The sequence below is a fragment of the Eucyclogobius newberryi genome, unplaced genomic scaffold, assembly GCF_026437365.1.
Source record: "Eucyclogobius newberryi isolate DKJ021-1_F unplaced genomic scaffold, fEucNew1.0.hap1 SCAF_53, whole genome shotgun sequence".
Classification (NCBI taxonomy): domain Eukaryota; kingdom Metazoa; phylum Chordata; class Actinopteri; order Gobiiformes; family Gobiidae; genus Eucyclogobius; species Eucyclogobius newberryi.
Window position 1 is genome coordinate 519,498 of NW_027316201.1, and position 13,792 is coordinate 533,289.

Consider the following 13,792-nt stretch of genomic DNA (forward strand, 5'->3'; position numbering starts at 1 on the left):
GAGTAAAGCTTCTCTAGAGGAAGTGGCTGTAGTGAGTGAACTGAACCTTCTCTAGAGGAAGCGGCTGTAGTGAGTGAAGCTTCTCTAGAGGAAGTGGCTGTAGTGAGTAAAGCTTCTCTAGAGGAAGTGGCTGTAGTGAGTGAACTGAACCTTCTCTAGAGGAAGCGGCTGTAGTGAGTGAAGCTTCTCTAGAGGAAGTGGCTGTAGTGATTGAAGCTTCTCTAGAGGAAGTGGCTGTAGTGAGTAAAGCTTCTCTAGAGGAAGTGGCTGTAGTGAGTGAACTGAACCTTCTCTAGAGGAAGCGGCTGTAGTGAGTGAAGTGAACCTTCTCTAGAGGAAGTGGCTGTAGTGAGTGAACCTTCTCTAGAGGAAGCGGCTGTAGTGAGTGAACCTTCTTTAGAGGAAGCGGCTGTAGTGAGTGAACCTTCTCTAGAGGAAGCGGCTGTAGTGAGTGAACCTTCTCTAGAGGAAGTGGCTGTAGTGAGTGAACTGAACCTTCTCTAGAGGAAGCGGCTGTAGTGAGTGAACCTTCTCTAGAGGAAGTGGCTGTAGTGAGTGAACCTTCTCTAGAGGAAGCGGCTGTAGTGAGTCAAGTGAACCTTCTCTAGAGGAAGCGGCTGTAGTGAGTCAAGTGAACCTTCTCTAGAGGAAGCGGCTGTAGTGAGTGAAGTGAACCTTCTCTAGAGGAAGCGGCTGTAGTGAGTGAAGTGAACCTTCTCTAGAGGAAGCGGCTGTAGTGAGTGAACTGAACCTTCTCTAGAGGAAGCGGCTGTAGTGAGTGAAGTGAACCTTCTCTAGAGGAAGCGGCTGTAGTGAGTGAAGTGAACCTTCTCTAGAGGAAGCGGCTGTAGTGAGTGAACCGTCTCTAGAGGAAGTGGCTGTAGTGAGTGAAGCTTCTCTAGAGGAAACGGCTGTAGTGAGTGAAGTGAACCTTCTCTAGAGGAAGCGGCTGTAGTGAGTGAAGTGAACCTTCTCTAGAGGAAGCGGCTGTAGTGAGTGAACTGAACCTTCTCTAGAGGAAGCGGCTGTAGTGAGTGAAGTGAACCTTCTCTAGAGGAAGCGGCTGTAGTGAGTGAAGTGAACCTTCTCTAGAGGAAGCGGCTGTAGTGAGTGAAGTGAACCTTCTCTAGAGGAAGCGGCTGTAGTGAGTGAAGTGAACCTTCTCTAGAGGAAGTGGCTGTAGTGAGTGAACTGAACCTTCTCTAGAGGAAGTGGCTGTAGTGAGTGAACCTTCTCTAGAGGAAGTGGCTGTAGTGAGTGAAGTGAACCTTCTCTAGAGGAAGCGGCTGTAGTGAGTGAAGTGAACCTTCTCTAGAGGAAGTGGCTGTAGTGAGTGAAGTGAACCTTCTCTAGAGGAAGCGGCTGTAGTGAGTGAAGTGAACCTTCTCTAGAGGAAGTGGCTGTAGTGAGTGAAGTGAACCTTCTCTAGAGGAAGTGGCTGTAGTGAGTGAACTGAAACTTCTCTAGAGGAAGCGGCTGTAGTGAGTGAACCTTCTCTAGAGGAAGTGGCTGTAGTGAGTGAACTGAACCTTCTCTAGAGGAAGTGGCTGTAGTGAGTGAAGCTTCTCTAGAGGAAGTGGCTGTAGTGAGTAAAGCTTCTCTAGAGGAAGTGGCTGTAGTGAGTGAAGCTTCTCTAAAGGAAGCGGCTGTAGTGAGTGAACCTTCTCTAGAGGAAGTGGCTGTAGTGATTGAAGCTTCTCTAGAGGAAGTGGCTGTAGTGAGTAAAGCTTCTCTAGAGGAAGTGGCTGTAGTGAGTGAACTGAACCTTCTCTAGAGGAAGCGGCTGTAGTGAGTGAACCTTCTCTAGAGGAAGTGGCTGTAGTGATTGAAGCTTCTCTAGAGGAAGTGGCTGTAGTGAGTAAAGCTTCTCTAGAGGAAGTGGCTGTAGTGAGTGAACTGAACCTTCTCTAGAGGAAGCGGCTGTAGTGAGTGAAGCTTCTCTAGAGGAAGTGGCTGTAGTGATTGAAGCTTCTCTAGAGGAAGTGGCTGTAGTGAGTAAAGCTTCTCTAGAGGAAGTGGCTGTAGTGAGTGAACTGAACCTTCTCTAGAGGAAGCGGCTGTAGTGAGTGAAGCTTCTCTAGAGGAAGTGGCTGTAGTGATTGAAGCTTCTCTAGAGGAAGTGGCTGTAGTGAGTAAAGCTTCTCTAGAGGAAGTGGCTGTAGTGAGTGAACTGAACCTTCTCTAGAGGAAGCGGCTGTAGTGAGTGAAGCTTCTCTAGAGGAAGTGGCTGTAGTGATTGAAGCTTCTCTAGAGGAAGTGGCTGTAGTGAGTAAAGCTTCTCTAGAGGAAGTGGCTGTAGTGAGTGAACTGAACCTTCTCTAGAGGAAGTGGCTGTAGTGAGTGAACTGAACCTTCTCTAGAGGAAGCGGCTGTAGTGAGTGAAGCTTCTCTAGAGGAAGTGGCTGTAGTGATTGAAGCTTCTCTAGAGGAAGTGGCTGTAGTGAGTAAAGCTTCTCTAGAGGAAGTGGCTGTAGTGAGTGAACTGAACCTTCTCTAGAGGAAGCGGCTGTAGTGAGTGAAGCTTCTCTAGAGGAAGTGGCTGTAGTGATTGAAGCTTCTCTAGAGGAAGTGGCTGTAGTGAGTAAAGCTTCTCTAGAGGAAGTGGCTGTAGTGAGTGAACTGAACCTTCTCTAGAGGAAGCGGCTGTAGTGAGTGAAGCTTCTCTAGAGGAAGTGGCTGTAGTGATTGAAGCTTCTCTAGAGGAAGTGGCTGTAGTGAGTAAAGCTTCTCTAGAGGAAGTGGCTGTAGTGAGTGAACTGAACCTTCTCTAGAGGAAGTGGCTGTAGTGAGTGAACCTTCTCTAGAGGAAGCGGCTGTAGTGAGTGAAGCTTCTCTAGAGGAAGTGGCTGTAGTGAGTGAACTGAACCTTCTCTAGAGGAAGTGGCTGTAGTGAGTGAACCTTCTCTAGAGGAAGCGGCTGTAGTGAGTGAAGCTTCTCTAGAGGAAGTGGCTGTAGTGATTGAAGCTTCTCTAGAGGAAGTGGCTGTAGTGAGTAAAGCTTCTCTAGAGGAAGTGGCTGTAGTGAGTGAACTGAACCTTCTCTAGAGGAAGTGGCTGTAGTGAGTGAACCTTCTCTAGAGGAAGCGGCTGTAGTGAGTGAACCTTCTTTAGAGGAAGCGGCTGTAGTGAGTGAACCTTCTCTAGAGGAAGCGGCTGTAGTGAGTGAACCTTCTCTAGAGGAAGCGGCTGTAGTGAGTGAACCTTCTCTAGAGGAAGTGGCTGTAGTGAGTGAACCTTCTCTAGAGGAAGCGGCTGTAGTGAGTGAACCTTCTCTAGAGGAAGTGGCTGTAGTGAGTGAACCTTCTCTAGAGGAAGCGGCTGTAGTGAGTCAAGTGAACCTTCTCTAGAGGAAGCGGCTGTAGTGAGTCAAGTGAACCTTCTCTAGAGGAAGCGGCTGTAGTGAGTGAAGTGAACCTTCTCTAGAGGAAGCGGCTGTAGTGAGTGAAGTGAACCTTCTCTAGAGGAAGCGGCTGTAGTGAGTGAACTGAACCTTCTCTAGAGGAAGCGGCTGTAGTGAGTGAAGTGAACCTTCTCTAGAGGAAGCGGCTGTAGTGAGTGAAGTGAACCTTCTCTAGAGGAAGCGGCTGTAGTGAGTGAACCGTCTCTAGAGGAAGTGGCTGTAGTGAGTGAAGCTTCTCTAGAGGAAACGGCTGTAGTGAGTGAAGTGAACCTTCTCTAGAGGAAGCGGCTGTAGTGAGTGAAGTGAACCTTCTCTAGAGGAAGCGGCTGTAGTGAGTGAACTGAACCTTCTCTAGAGGAAGCGGCTGTAGTGAGTGAAGTGAACCTTCTCTAGAGGAAGCGGCTGTAGTGAGTGAAGTGAACCTTCTCTAGAGGAAGCGGCTGTAGTGAGTGAAGTGAACCTTCTCTAGAGGAAGTGGCTGTAGTGAGTGAACTGAACCTTCTCTAGAGGAAGTGGCTGTAGTGAGTGAACCTTCTCTAGAGGAAGTGGCTGTAGTGAGTGAAGTGAACCTTCTCTAGAGGAAGCGGCTGTAGTGAGTGAAGTGAACCTTCTCTAGAGGAAGTGGCTGTAGTGAGTGAAGTGAACCTTCTCTAGAGGAAGCGGCTGTAGTGAGTGAAGTGAACCTTCTCTAGAGGAAGTGGCTGTAGTGAGTGAAGTGAACCTTCTCTAGAGGAAGTGGCTGTAGTGAGTGAACTGAACCTTCTCTAGAGGAAGCGGCTGTAGTGAGTGAACCTTCTCTAGAGGAAGTGGCTGTAGTGAGTGAACTGAACCTTCTCTAGAGGAAGTGGCTGTAGTGAGTGAAGCTTCTCTAGAGGAAGTGGCTGTAGTGAGTAAAGCTTCTCTAGAGGAAGTGGCTGTAGTGAGTGAAGCTTCTCTAAAGGAAGCGGCTGTAGTGAGTGAACCTTCTCTAGAGGAAGTGGCTGTAGTGATTGAAGCTTCTCTAGAGGAAGTGGCTGTAGTGAGTAAAGCTTCTCTAGAGGAAGTGGCTGTAGTGAGTAAAGCTTCTCTAGAGGAAGTGGCTGTAGTGAGTGAACTGAACCTTCTCTAGAGGAAGCGGCTGTAGTGAGTGAACCTTCTCTAGAGGAAGTGGCTGTAGTGATTGAAGCTTCTCTAGAGGAAGTGGCTGTAGTGAGTAAAGCTTCTCTAGAGGAAGTGGCTGTAGTGAGTGAACTGAACCTTCTCTAGAGGAAGCGGCTGTAGTGAGTGAAGCTTCTCTAGAGGAAGTGGCTGTAGTGATTGAAGCTTCTCTAGAGGAAGTGGCTGTAGTGAGTAAAGCTTCTCTAGAGGAAGTGGCTGTAGTGAGTGAACTGAACCTTCTCTAGAGGAAGCGGCTGTAGTGAGTGAAGCTTCTCTAGAGGAAGTGGCTGTAGTGATTGAAGCTTCTCTAGAGGAAGTGGCTGTAGTGAGTAAAGCTTCTCTAGAGGAAGTGGCTGTAGTGAGTGAACTGAACCTTCTCTAGAGGAAGCGGCTGTAGTGAGTGAAGCTTCTCTAGAGGAAGTGGCTGTAGTGATTGAAGCTTCTCTAGAGGAAGTGGCTGTAGTGAGTAAAGCTTCTCTAGAGGAAGTGGCTGTAGTGAATGAACTGAACCTTCTCTAGAGGAAGCGGCTGTAGTGAGTGAACCTTCTCTAGAGGAAGTGGCTGTAGTGATTGAAGCTTCTCTAGAGGAAGTGGCTGTAGTGAGTAAAGCTTCTCTAGAGGAAGTGGCTGTAGTGAGTGAACTGAACCTTCTCTAGAGGAAGCGGCTGTAGTGAGTGAAGCTTCTCTAGAGGAAGTGGCTGTAGTGATTGAAGCTTCTCTAGAGGAAGTGGCTGTAGTGAGTAAAGCTTCTCTAGAGGAAGTGGCTGTAGTGAGTGAACTGAACCTTCTCTAGAGGAAGCGGCTGTAGTGAGTGAAGCTTCTCTAGAGGAAGTGGCTGTAGTGATTGAAGCTTCTCTAGAGGAAGTGGCTGTAGTGAGTAAAGCTTCTCTAGAGGAAGTGGCTGTAGTGAGTGAACTGAACCTTCTCTAGAGGAAGTGGCTGTAGTGAGTGAACTGAACCTTCTCTAGAGGAAGCGGCTGTAGTGAGTGAAGCTTCTCTAGAGGAAGTGGCTGTAGTGAGTAAAGCTTCTCTAGAGGAAGTGGCTGTAGTGAGTGAAGCTTCTCTAGAGGAAGTGGCTGTAGTGAGTGAAGCTTCTCTAGAGGAAGCGGCTGTAGTGAGTGAAGCTTCTCTAGAGGAAGTGGCTGTAGTGATTGAAGCTTCTCTAGAGGAAGTGGCTGTAGTGAGTAAAGCTTCTCTAGAGGAAGTGGCTGTAGTGAGTGAACTGAACCTTCTCTAGAGGAAGCGGCTGTAGTGAGTGAAGCTTCTCTAGAGGAAGTGGCTGTAGTGATTGAAGCTTCTCTAGAGGAAGTGGCTGTAGTGAGTAAAGCTTCTCTAGAGGAAGTGGCTGTAGTGAGTGAACTGAACCTTCTCTAGAGGAAGCGGCTGTAGTGAGTGAAGCTTCTCTAGAGGAAGTGGCTGTAGTGATTGAAGCTTCTCTAGAGGAAGTGGCTGTAGTGAGTAAAGCTTCTCTAGAGGAAGTGGCTGTAGTGAGTGAACTGAACCTTCTCTAGAGGAAGCGGCTGTAGTGAGTGAACCTTCTCTAGAGGAAGTGGCTGTAGTGATTGAAGCTTCTCTAGAGGAAGTGGCTGTAGTGAGTAAAGCTTCTCTAGAGGAAGTGGCTGTAGTGAGTGAACTGAACCTTCTCTAGAGGAAGTGGCTGTAGTGAGTGAACTGAACCTTCTCTAGAGGAAGCGGCTGTAGTGAGTGAAGCTTCTCTAGAGGAAGTGGCTGTAGTGATTGAAGCTTCTCTAGAGGAAGTGGCTGTAGTGAGTAAAGCTTCTCTAGAGGAAGTGGCTGTAGTGAGTGAACTGAACCTTCTCTAGAGGAAGCGGCTGTAGTGAGTGAAGCTTCTCTAGAGGAAGTGGCTGTAGTGATTGAAGCTTCTCTAGAGGAAGTGGCTGTAGTGAGTAAAGCTTCTCTAGAGGAAGTGGCTGTAGTGAGTGAACTGAACCTTCTCTAGAGGAAGCGGCTGTAGTGAGTGAAGCTTCTCTAGAGGAAGTGGCTGTAGTGATTGAAGCTTCTCTAGAGGAAGTGGCTGTAGTGAGTAAAGCTTCTCTAGAGGAAGTGGCTGTAGTGAGTGAACTGAACCTTCTCTAGAGGAAGTGGCTGTAGTGAGTGAACCTTCTCTAGAGGAAGCGGCTGTAGTGAGTGAAGCTTCTCTAGAGGAAGTGGCTGTAGTGAGTGAACTGAACCTTCTCTAGAGGAAGTGGCTGTAGTGAGTGAACCTTCTCTAGAGGAAGCGGCTGTAGTGAGTGAAGCTTCTCTAGAGGAAGTGGCTGTAGTGATTGAAGCTTCTCTAGAGGAAGTGGCTGTAGTGAGTAAAGCTTCTCTAGAGGAAGTGACTGTAGTGAGTGAACTGAACCTTCTCTAGAGGAAGTGGCTGTAGTGAGTGAACCTTCTCTAGAGGAAGCGGCTGTAGTGAGTGAACCTTCTTTAGAGGAAGCGGCTGTAGTGAGTGAACCTTCTCTAGAGGAAGCGGCTGTAGTGAGTGAACCTTCTCTAGAGGAAGCGGCTGTAGTGAGTGAACCTTCTCTAGAGGAAGTGGCTGTAGTGAGTGAACCTTCTCTAGAGGAAGCGGCTGTAGTGAGTGAACCTTCTCTAGAGGAAGTGGCTGTAGTGAGTGAACCTTCTCTAGAGGAAGCGGCTGTAGTGAGTCAAGTGAACCTTCTCTAGAGGAAGCGGCTGTAGTGAGTCAAGTGAACCTTCTCTAGAGGAAGCGGCTGTAGTGAGTGAAGTGAACCTTCTCTAGAGGAAGCGGCTGTAGTGAGTGAAGTGAACCTTCTCTAGAGGAAGCGGCTGTAGTGAGTGAACTGAACCTTCTCTAGAGGAAGCGGCTGTAGTGAGTGAAGTGAACCTTCTCTAGAGGAAGCGGCTGTAGTGAGTGAAGTGAACCTTCTCTAGAGGAAGCGGCTGTAGTGAGTGAACCGTCTCTAGAGGAAGTGGCTGTAGTGAGTGAAGCTTCTCTAGAGGAAACGGCTGTAGTGAGTGAAGTGAACCTTCTCTAGAGGAAGCGGCTGTAGTGAGTGAAGTGAACCTTCTCTAGAGGAAGCGGCTGTAGTGAGTGAACTGAACCTTCTCTAGAGGAAGCGGCTGTAGTGAGTGAAGTGAACCTTCTCTAGAGGAAGCGGCTGTAGTGAGTGAAGTGAACCTTCTCTAGAGGAAGCGGCTGTAGTGAGTGAAGTGAACCTTCTCTAGAGGAAGTGGCTGTAGTGAGTGAACTGAACCTTCTCTAGAGGAAGTGGCTGTAGTGAGTGAACCTTCTCTAGAGGAAGTGGCTGTAGTGAGTGAAGTGAACCTTCTCTAGAGGAAGCGGCTGTAGTGAGTGAAGTGAACCTTCTCTAGAGGAAGTGGCTGTAGTGAGTGAAGTGAACCTTCTCTAGAGGAAGCGGCTGTAGTGAGTGAAGTGAACCTTCTCTAGAGGAAGTGGCTGTAGTGAGTGAAGTGAACCTTCTCTAGAGGAAGTGGCTGTAGTGAGTGAACTGAACCTTCTCTAGAGGAAGCGGCTGTAGTGAGTGAACCTTCTCTAGAGGAAGTGGCTGTAGTGAGTGAACTGAACCTTCTCTAGAGGAAGTGGCTGTAGTGAGTGAAGCTTCTCTAGAGGAAGTGGCTGTAGTGAGTAAAGCTTCTCTAGAGGAAGTGGCTGTAGTGAGTGAAGCTTCTCTAAAGGAAGCGGCTGTAGTGAGTGAACCTTCTCTAGAGGAAGTGGCTGTAGTGATTGAAGCTTCTCTAGAGGAAGTGGCTGTAGTGAGTAAAGCTTCTCTAGAGGAAGTGGCTGTAGTGAGTGAACTGAACCTTCTCTAGAGGAAGCGGCTGTAGTGAGTGAACCTTCTCTAGAGGAAGTGGCTGTAGTGATTGAAGCTTCTCTAGAGGAAGTGGCTGTAGTGAGTAAAGCTTCTCTAGAGGAAGTGGCTGTAGTGAGTGAACTGAACCTTCTCTAGAGGAAGCGGCTGTAGTGAGTGAAGCTTCTCTAGAGGAAGTGGCTGTAGTGATTGAAGCTTCTCTAGAGGAAGTGGCTGTAGTGAGTAAAGCTTCTCTAGAGGAAGTGGCTGTAGTGAGTGAACTGAACCTTCTCTAGAGGAAGCGGCTGTAGTGAGTGAAGCTTCTCTAGAGGAAGTGGCTGTAGTGATTGAAGCTTCTCTAGAGGAAGTGGCTGTAGTGAGTAAAGCTTCTCTAGAGGAAGTGGCTGTAGTGAGTGAACTGAACCTTCTCTAGAGGAAGCGGCTGTAGTGAGTGAAGCTTCTCTAGAGGAAGTGGCTGTAGTGATTGAAGCTTCTCTAGAGGAAGTGGCTGTAGTGAGTAAAGCTTCTCTAGAGGAAGTGGCTGTAGTGAATGAACTGAACCTTCTCTAGAGGAAGCGGCTGTAGTGAGTGAACCTTCTCTAGAGGAAGTGGCTGTAGTGATTGAAGCTTCTCTAGAGGAAGTGGCTGTAGTGAGTAAAGCTTCTCTAGAGGAAGTGGCTGTAGTGAGTGAACTGAACCTTCTCTAGAGGAAGCGGCTGTAGTGAGTGAAGCTTCTCTAGAGGAAGTGGCTGTAGTGATTGAAGCTTCTCTAGAGGAAGTGGCTGTAGTGAGTAAAGCTTCTCTAGAGGAAGTGGCTGTAGTGAGTGAACTGAACCTTCTCTAGAGGAAGCGGCTGTAGTGAGTGAAGCTTCTCTAGAGGAAGTGGCTGTAGTGATTGAAGCTTCTCTAGAGGAAGTGGCTGTAGTGAGTAAAGCTTCTCTAGAGGAAGTGGCTGTAGTGAGTGAACTGAACCTTCTCTAGAGGAAGTGGCTGTAGTGAGTGAACTGAACCTTCTCTAGAGGAAGCGGCTGTAGTGAGTGAAGCTTCTCTAGAGGAAGTGGCTGTAGTGAGTAAAGCTTCTCTAGAGGAAGTGGCTGTAGTGAGTGAAGCTTCTCTAGAGGAAGTGGCTGTAGTGAGTGAAGCTTCTCTAGAGGAAGCGGCTGTAGTGAGTGAAGCTTCTCTAGAGGAAGTGGCTGTAGTGATTGAAGCTTCTCTAGAGGAAGTGGCTGTAGTGAGTAAAGCTTCTCTAGAGGAAGTGGCTGTAGTGAGTGAACTGAACCTTCTCTAGAGGAAGCGGCTGTAGTGAGTGAAGCTTCTCTAGAGGAAGTGGCTGTAGTGATTGAAGCTTCTCTAGAGGAAGTGGCTGTAGTGAGTAAAGCTTCTCTAGAGGAAGTGGCTGTAGTGAGTGAACTGAACCTTCTCTAGAGGAAGCGGCTGTAGTGAGTGAAGCTTCTCTAGAGGAAGTGGCTGTAGTGATTGAAGCTTCTCTAGAGGAAGTGGCTGTAGTGAGTAAAGCTTCTCTAGAGGAAGTGGCTGTAGTGAGTGAACTGAACCTTCTCTAGAGGAAGCGGCTGTAGTGAGTGAACCTTCTCTAGAGGAAGTGGCTGTAGTGATTGAAGCTTCTCTAGAGGAAGTGGCTGTAGTGAGTAAAGCTTCTCTAGAGGAAGTGGCTGTAGTGAGTGAACTGAACCTTCTCTAGAGGAAGCGGCTGTAGTGAGTGAAGCTTCTCTAGAGGAAGTGGCTGTAGTGATTGAAGCTTCTCTAGAGGAAGTGGCTGTAGTGAATAAAGCTTCTCTAGAGGAAGTGGCTGTATTGAGTGAACTGAACCTTCTCTAGAGGAAGCGGCTGTAGTGAGTGAAGCTTCTCTAGAGGAAGTGGCTGTAGTGATTGAAGCTTCTCTAGAGGAAGTGGCTGTAGTGAGTAAAGCTTCTCTAGAGGAAGTGGCTGTAGTGAGTGAACTGAACCTTCTCTAGAGGAAGTGGCTGTAGTGAGTGAACTGAACCTTCTCTAGAGGAAGCGGCTGTAGTGAGTGAAGCTTCTCTAGAGGAAGTGGCTGTAGTGAGTAAAGCTTCTCTAGAGGAAGTGGCTGTAGTGAGTGAAGCTTCTCTAGAGGAAGTGGCTGTAGTGAGTGAAGCTTCTCTAGAGGAAGCGGCTGTAGTGAGTGAAGCTTCTCTAGAGGAAGTGGCTGTAGTGATTGAAGCTTCTCTAGAGGAAGTGGCTGTAGTGAGTAAAGCTTCTCTAGAGGAAGTGGCTGTAGTGAGTGAACTGAACCTTCTCTAGAGGAAGCGGCTGTAGTGAGTGAAGCTTCTCTAGAGGAAGTGGCTGTAGTGATTGAAGCTTCTCTAGAGGAAGTGGCTGTAGTGAGTAAAGCTTCTCTAGAGGAAGTGGCTGTAGTGAGTGAACTGAACCTTCTCTAGAGGAAGCGGCTGTAGTGAGTGAAGCTTCTCTAGAGGAAGTGGCTGTAGTGATTGAAGCTTCTCTAGAGGAAGTGGCTGTAGTGAGTAAAGCTTCTCTAGAGGAAGTGGCTGTAGTGAGTGAACTGAACCTTCTCTAGAGGAAGCGGCTGTAGTGAGTGAACCTTCTCTAGAGGAAGTGGCTGTAGTGATTGAAGCTTCTCTAGAGGAAGTGGCTGTAGTGAGTAAAGCTTCTCTAGAGGAAGTGGCTGTAGTGAGTGAACTGAACCTTCTCTAGAGGAAGCGGCTGTAGTGAGTGAAGCTTCTCTAGAGGAAGTGGCTGTAGTGATTGAAGCTTCTCTAGAGGAAGTGGCTGTAGTGAATAAAGCTTCTCTAGAGGAAGTGGCTGTAGTGAGTGAACTGAACCTTCTCTAGAGGAAGCGGCTGTAGTGAGTGAAGCTTCTCTAGAGGAAGTGGCTGTAGTGATTGAAGCTTCTCTAGAGGAAGTGGCTGTAGTGAGTAAAGCTTCTCTAGAGGAAGTGGCTGTAGTGAGTGAACTGAACCTTCTCTAGAGGAAGCGGCTGTAGTGAGTGAAGCTTCTCTAGAGGAAGTGGCTGTAGTGAGTAAAGCTTCTCTAGAGGAAGTGGCTGTAGTGAGTGAACTGAACCTTCTCTAGAGGAAGCGGCTGTAGTGAGTGAAGCTTCTCTAGAGGAAGTGGCTGTAGTGAGTGAACTGAACCTTCTCTAGAGGAAGCGGCTGTAGTGAGTGAACCTTCTCTAGAGGAAGTGGCTGTAGTGAGTAAAGCTTCTCTAGAGGAAGTGGCTGTAGTGAGTGAACTGAACCTTGAGGACGATGGCTCCGTTGTGCGGCTCACAGTGTTGTTTGAAGAGCAGCTTCAGCTTCTCTTTGGACAGAACGTTCTTCCTGCGACTGAACACGAGAAAACATTGATCACACAAAAGAACAGAGACGGGCGGGGCCAGCAGGGGGCGCCGTCTGACCTGAGCTGAGCCGCTTTCACCGTGAACGCTTCTCCGTCCGCCGGCTTCACGGTGTATCTGAAGACCGCCGGAGACAGAGGCTTCCCACGTTTACTGCAACAAGACGAGAAGGTCAGGAGTTTCAGTCCACAACATTCAGACCTTTAGACACTTGACCAAAGGTGAATGTGACTGACGCCTCTGGAGAACATGTCTGAAGTGTGTTCTCGATAGTGTACTAAAGGTCTTACAGCACGGCGGGCTCCTCCTCGTCACTGTCGATGATGACGATGGCGTCCCCCTCGGTCTTGTGTGCAGAGCCGTTAGCTTTAGCATGAGGACTGAGCAGGAGGCCGTTAGCGCTGGAGTGAGGAGAGAGGACCTGCACCACCTGACACGCCGCTCTGAAACAACACAGGCCCAAGGGTCAGAGGTCAAGCCCCACTTTATCACCAGTGACCTCACAGATGATAAACAGGCTGCACAGGCTGCACAGCACAGACTGCACAGGCTGCACAGACTGCACAGGCTGCACAGACTGCACAGGCTGCACAGGCTGCACAGGCTGCAGAGGCTGCACAGACTGCACAGGCTGCACAGGCTGCAAAGGCTGCACAGGCTGCAAAGGCTGCACAGGGTGCACAGACTGCACAGACTGCACAGGCTGCACAGGCTGCACAGGCTGCACAGGCTGCACAGGCTGCACAGGCTGCACAGACTGCACAGGCTGCACAGGCTGCAGAGGCTGCACAGGCTGCAAAGGCTGCACAGGGTGCACAGACTGCACAGGCTGCAGAGGCTGCACAGGGTGCACAGACTGCACAGACTGCACAGGCTGCACAGGCTGCAGAGGCTGCACAGACTGCACAGACTGCACAGGCTGCACAGGCTGCACAGGGTGCACAGACTGCACAGACTGCACAGGCTGCACAGGCTGCAGAGGCTGCACAGACTGCACAGGCTGCAGAGGCTGCAGAGACTGCACAGGCTGCACAGGCTGCAGAGGCTGCACAGACTGCACAGGCTGCACAGGCTGCACAGGCTGCACAGGCTGCAGAGGCTGCACAGACTGCACAGGCTGCAGAGGCTGCACAGGCTGCACAGGCTGCACAGGCTGCACAGGCTGCAGTAGGTCCCTGGGCACAGCAGGGTCAGATGTAACTGAGGTTTGCTCCTGAAGTACAGCCTTATGAAAACCTAAACTTGTTCTAAACCCGCTCTAAACCCCCTCTGGTACCCATTTCCTCCTCGGGTGGTCACGTCTAGGTCTACACCCGGTCTACACCCGGTCTACACACCCGGTCTACACCCGGTCTAAACCCGCTCGGGTACCTGCTGCCTCCTCGGGTAGTCACGTCCACGCTCTCTCCGGGGAAGTATCGCTCTTTGCTGAAGCCGTAGACTTCCTCGCACAGCTCGGTCAGACGTTTGCTCTGGCTCTGCTTGACCAGCAGCAGCAGAGGCTTGACCAAACACTCGGGGAACTTCTGCAGACTGGACCTGGCTCTGCGCTCGCTCTCCACAGCCTCCAGGTACGTGAGGCCAGCTCGACCGGTCAGCGCACAGCTCCACACCAGGCTGTTACAGAGGATGGTGCGCTCGAAGAACTCACTGAGGACACAGAGAAGAACCTTCATGAGGCCAACCAGAGAGGAACCTTCACGATGTCAACCAGAGAGGAACCTTCATGAGGCCAACCAGAGAGGAACCTTCATGAGGCCAACAATAGAGGATCCTTCATGAGGCCAACCAGAGAGGAACCTTCACGATGTCAACAATAGAGGATCCTTCATGAGGCCAACCAGAGAGGAACCTTCACGATGTCAACAATAGAGGATCCTTCATGAGGCCAACCAGAGAGGAACCTTCACGATGTCAACAATAGAGGATCCTTCACGAGGCCAACCAGAGAGGAACCTTCACGATGTCAACCAGAGAGGAACCTTCATGAGGCCAACCAGAGAGGAACCTTCATGAGGCCAACAATAGAGGATCCTTCATGAGGCCAACCAGAGAGGAACCTTCACGATGTCAACAATAGAGGATCCTTCATGAGGCCAACCAGAGAGGAACCTTCACGATGTCAACAATAGAGGATCCTTC

At 49.5% G+C, this 13,792-nt stretch overlaps 1 protein-coding gene across 1 annotated transcript in view; it reads right to left on the reverse strand.

Annotated features, from left to right (window-relative positions):
- The window catches only part of baz1a (bromodomain adjacent to zinc finger domain, 1A), a 63,071-nt gene that overhangs the window by 38,972 nt on the left and 10,307 nt on the right, over positions 1-13,792 (reverse strand). The window contains exons 2-5 of the mRNA XM_072465980.1: positions 13,022-13,300; positions 11,941-12,093; positions 11,711-11,803; positions 11,552-11,639 (exon numbers count right to left, since the gene is read on the reverse strand). Coding sequence (XP_072322081.1) covers positions 11,552-11,639; positions 11,711-11,803; positions 11,941-12,093; positions 13,022-13,300 — 613 coding nt within the window. The remainder of the gene's footprint in view (positions 1-11,551; positions 11,640-11,710; positions 11,804-11,940; positions 12,094-13,021; positions 13,301-13,792) is intronic.